General features: G+C 38.5%; 1 protein-coding gene across 1 annotated transcript; it reads right to left on the bottom strand.

Annotated features, from left to right (window-relative positions):
- Positions 405 to 3,613, bottom strand: LOC109329292. Its single transcript, XM_019562971.1, has 7 exons — positions 3,464 to 3,613; positions 3,021 to 3,294; positions 2,669 to 2,847; positions 2,180 to 2,428; positions 1,911 to 2,048; positions 1,291 to 1,446; positions 405 to 917 (listed from the first exon to the last, which is right to left on the bottom strand). Exons 1-7 carry the CDS (start codon positions 3,611 to 3,613, stop codon positions 405 to 407), a joined length of 1,659 nt encoding a protein of 552 aa, XP_019418516.1.

The following is a 4,192-nucleotide window of genomic DNA, read 5'->3' as shown; positions in this document are numbered from 1 at the left end:
CTGTTCTTTTAAGCATTTGACAAGTTGATGATGGCGGTGAGCCGCTCAACATCGCCACTCAAGCAGGATTTCAATCTTTGGCCATTGACTATCCCACTTCTCTGAGATACTGAATCTTGTAGTTCGATCCCTCCATGTGATTTGACTTCCTTAACTAGGAAGGTCGTGACCATTTTTACTTGAGTTATCCCGGAAATAGTTTCATCCGGGAATTAAACAGATACACACTTTGACCTGGCCAAAAATTGTTTTTACGGATCTTCTGGACATGGTACGTTTTTGACATTTTCCTTGTACAACTTAGAGGGTTCATATGTAGCGAGCCTCATCTCTTCCAATTGTTGCAACTACAACTTCATTTTCTCACCGTCTGTCTTCTGATTCACATTGAAGAATTTGAGATCCTAGAATTCCTTATGTCCAAGCTCCACCGGGAGATGACATGCTATTCCATAGACTAGCTGATATGGGGATAATCCAGTAGGAGCCTTGAATACCATCATGTAAGCCCATAGTGCGTCATCCAATCGTAAAGACCAATCATTTCTTGTTCTTGAAACTGTTTTCTCTAAGATCCCATTTATCTCTCTATTGGATACCTCTACTTGTCTATTTGTTTGCGGATGGTAGGGTGATGACACCTTGTGTTGGACCCCATAATGTTGAAGGACCTTCTCCAGTTGTGAATTGCAAAAATGTGAGCTTCCATTACTAATAAGAGCCCGAGGTGTGCCAAATCGATTGGATATATTAATTTTCAAGAACTTCACTACAGTCTTGGAATCATCCCTTGATGAAACTATTGCTTCAACCCACTTGGAAACATAATCCACCACCACAAGTATGTATAAGTGTGAGTGAAATGGTGGGAATGGTCCCATGAAGTCTATCCCCCAACAATTAAAAACTTCAATTTCCTGAATATTGGACAATGACATTTGATTTCTCCTGGAGATCTCGCCCGATCTCTGACAGTTATCATATTGTTGTGCATACTGATGTGGATCTTTGAACATAGAAGGCAGTAGAAGACGGATTAGAGGACTTTGGTAGCTCTCCTTTCCCCATTAAAATGCGCTCTATATGGCGAGTTGTGGCAATGACATATGATGCTTTTAGCTTCTTCTGTTAATACACACCTCCTCAACAATCCATTAAACCCAGTCTTAAAAAGATGACGGTCATCCCAAATGTACTGACATGAATCTCTCAAAAACCTTTTTTCTTCAAATGCAGTTCAACTCTTCGGGAATTACCCCTGCAACTTTAAAATTTGCCATGTCAGCAAACCATGGCTTTTTCTTGAATCATAAGAAGCTTCTCATGTGGAAACTCCTCCACCACATTAGCTTCTCTCTCTGTGACCTCTTGATTGGCCAACCTTGATAGGTGACCTGCCACACAATTCTCGCTTCCTTTGCTATCTTTGATCACAAAGTCAAATTCCTACAATAATAACACCCATCGCAACAATCTCGGTTTGGAACCCGATTTGGTTAGAAAATATTTAATAGCAGCATGATCAGTGAAAATTATAACCTTGGATCCAATCATGTATGATCTACACTTTTACAAGGCACACACAATTTCTAATAGTTCTTTCTCTATTGTAGCATAGTTGATTTTTGCCTCGTTTAGTACTTGGTTAGCATAATGTATGACATGCAAAACCTTAGATTTTCTCTGTCCGAGTACCGCCCTAACGACATAATCACTAGCATCACACATTAGTTCAAAATCTAAATGCCAGTCGGGGGCTACTATGACAAGAGCAGAAATAATTTTTGGTTTTAGAGTTTCAAAAGCTTTTACACACTCAACATCAAATTGAAAAACAATATCTTTGTTAAATAGATTACTAAGTGGTTTTGCATTTTTTGAAAAGTCTTTAATGAAACGTCTGTAAAAACCTGCATGACCAAGGAAAAGTCTTTAATGAGTGATGGTAGGAGCTCCTTGATAACCTTAATTTTTGCTTTGTCAACTTCAATACCTCGGGAAGAGATCTCGTGCCCCAGGACCACTCCTTCAGTCACCATGAAGTGACACTTCACCCAATTCAAAACAAAATTTATTTCCACACATCCCCTCCGCATGATATCCAAGTTTGCTAAATATCCATCAAATGACGACCCATAGACTGAAAATCATCGATGAATACTTTAATACAATGCCCCACCAGATCAGAATAGATAGCTAACATGCACCTTTGAAATGTGGTTGGTGCATTGCACAGTCTGGATGACATCTTCCTGCATGTGAAGATGCCAAAATGACATGTGAAAGTTGTCTTTGTTTGATCATCTGGATCCACAGTAATCTTATTGTATCCTGAGTACCCATCCAAAAAATAATAGAATGTTTGTCCTGCCAGCCTTTCAATCATCTGATCCTTGAACGACAGAGGAAAATGATCCTTCCGGGTGGCCTAATTCAGTTTTCTATAGTCAATGTACATCCGCTAGCGTGTGACTATTTTGGTAGGAATCAACTAATTTTTATCATTCTTTACCGTAGTTATTCCTGCCTTCTTTGGGACCAATTAAGCCAGACTCACCCATTTGCTATCATATATGGGATAAATCATCCTCGCATCCAATAGTTTCATCACCTCTTTTTTCACAACTTCCTTCATTGTCGGATTGAGACGTCTCTAAGGTTGAGCTACCAGTCTATAATCTTGCTCCATATGAATTTTGTGCATACAATAAGAAGGACTTATTCCATGCAAATCAGACAGTGTCCAACCTATTGCCCCGGCATTTTTCTTCAGCATATATATCAATTGTTTTTCTTCTACATATGATAATGTGTTGCTGATTATGATCAGTTTCTTTCCTCCGTCTTCTAAAAGCACATATTTGAGATGTGAATGAAGAAGTTTCAGCTCCACCTTCAGACTAGTTCCTCAGTGTGGTTCTGACCAGATGCAACCTCTCAGGTTGCATCCAACTCTACCATACATATTTCAATCATCGTTTTCTCCTTTGTATTTCTTTCTTCAATTTCTCCTCTCAAACCTTTTTCCAATGGACTACTTCTACTTAGGTGAATATCATCAAGCATGTACAATTCCTCAATGACATCCACTCTAAAGCAGTGTTGCTTGTTTTTTGGATGCTGCATTGCCTCAAATACATTAAAGTTCACTTCCTGATCTTGTACCTTCACTTTCAACTTACCATAATCCATATCAATGATCACCCGATCAGTCTTTATGAAGGGTCTGCCAAGAATTATCGGAACTTCAGTGTCCTCTTCAATGTCTATTATGACAAAATCCACAAGGAACACCTATTTATCCACCTTGACAAAAACATCTTTAACAACTCCATATGGGTACTTTACTGACCTGTCAATGAGTTGTAGTGTCATTCTGGAAGGCTTTATCTCTAGATCCCCAATCCTTTTTAACATGGACAGAGGCATCAGATTAATACTAGTGTCGCTCATCTATAATGACCGGTTTTGTAAAGCTGCATGGATCTTTAATCTTCTTATGTAAACACTTCGGAATAATAGCACTACATCCAACATCTAATGTCACTATTTCTTCTGAAAACTTCCATTTCTTTGTCCGCAAATCCTTCATGAACTTTGCATATGTTGGCATTTGCTACATAGCTTCAATGAAGGCAATGTTGATATGTACGCTCTTGGATAAATCCATGAACCTAGTGTATTGTCTTTCCTTATCTTTTTTAGAAGGTTTCTTGGGATAAGGTAGATCCTTCAGTTGAGGCAAATGACTCTTCCTCTTGTCATTATTCTCCCTCATCGATTCCTCGTTGTTTACAACTCATTCCTCTTTCTGTACATTTTCATCCTTTTGTGCTTCTCTGATTACATGATCTCTTTTCACAACCTTTGTTTCCTGAATGACTTCCTCCTCAATTGCCAAAATTTCACCAATACCCCTACCGATTACCTTCCCACTTCTAGTAGTGATAGATTTACAGTGTTCCTTAGGGTTGGTTTGAGTATTGGCAAAAAATTATTGATGGTCTGAATGTTGTTCTGCCAATAAAAAAATAATTATTCATAATACTCAATGAACTCAGTATAGAACCAATATAAATCGCTCATTGCTCCCCGACAATGGCACCATAAACTTGTTGATATTTTTGGTACGACAAGTGAACTGTATCGTTCAAGTAACAAATCTGGTAAATACCAGGAAATTGTCCTCAGA

Source organism: Lupinus angustifolius, chromosome LG16 (genome assembly GCF_001865875.1).
Source record: "Lupinus angustifolius cultivar Tanjil chromosome LG16, LupAngTanjil_v1.0, whole genome shotgun sequence".
In the NCBI taxonomy this organism is placed as follows: Eukaryota; Viridiplantae; Streptophyta; class Magnoliopsida; order Fabales; family Fabaceae; genus Lupinus; species Lupinus angustifolius.
The sequence above is the reverse complement of the archived record's forward strand: the minus strand, read 5'-3'. Positions and strand labels throughout refer to the sequence as shown.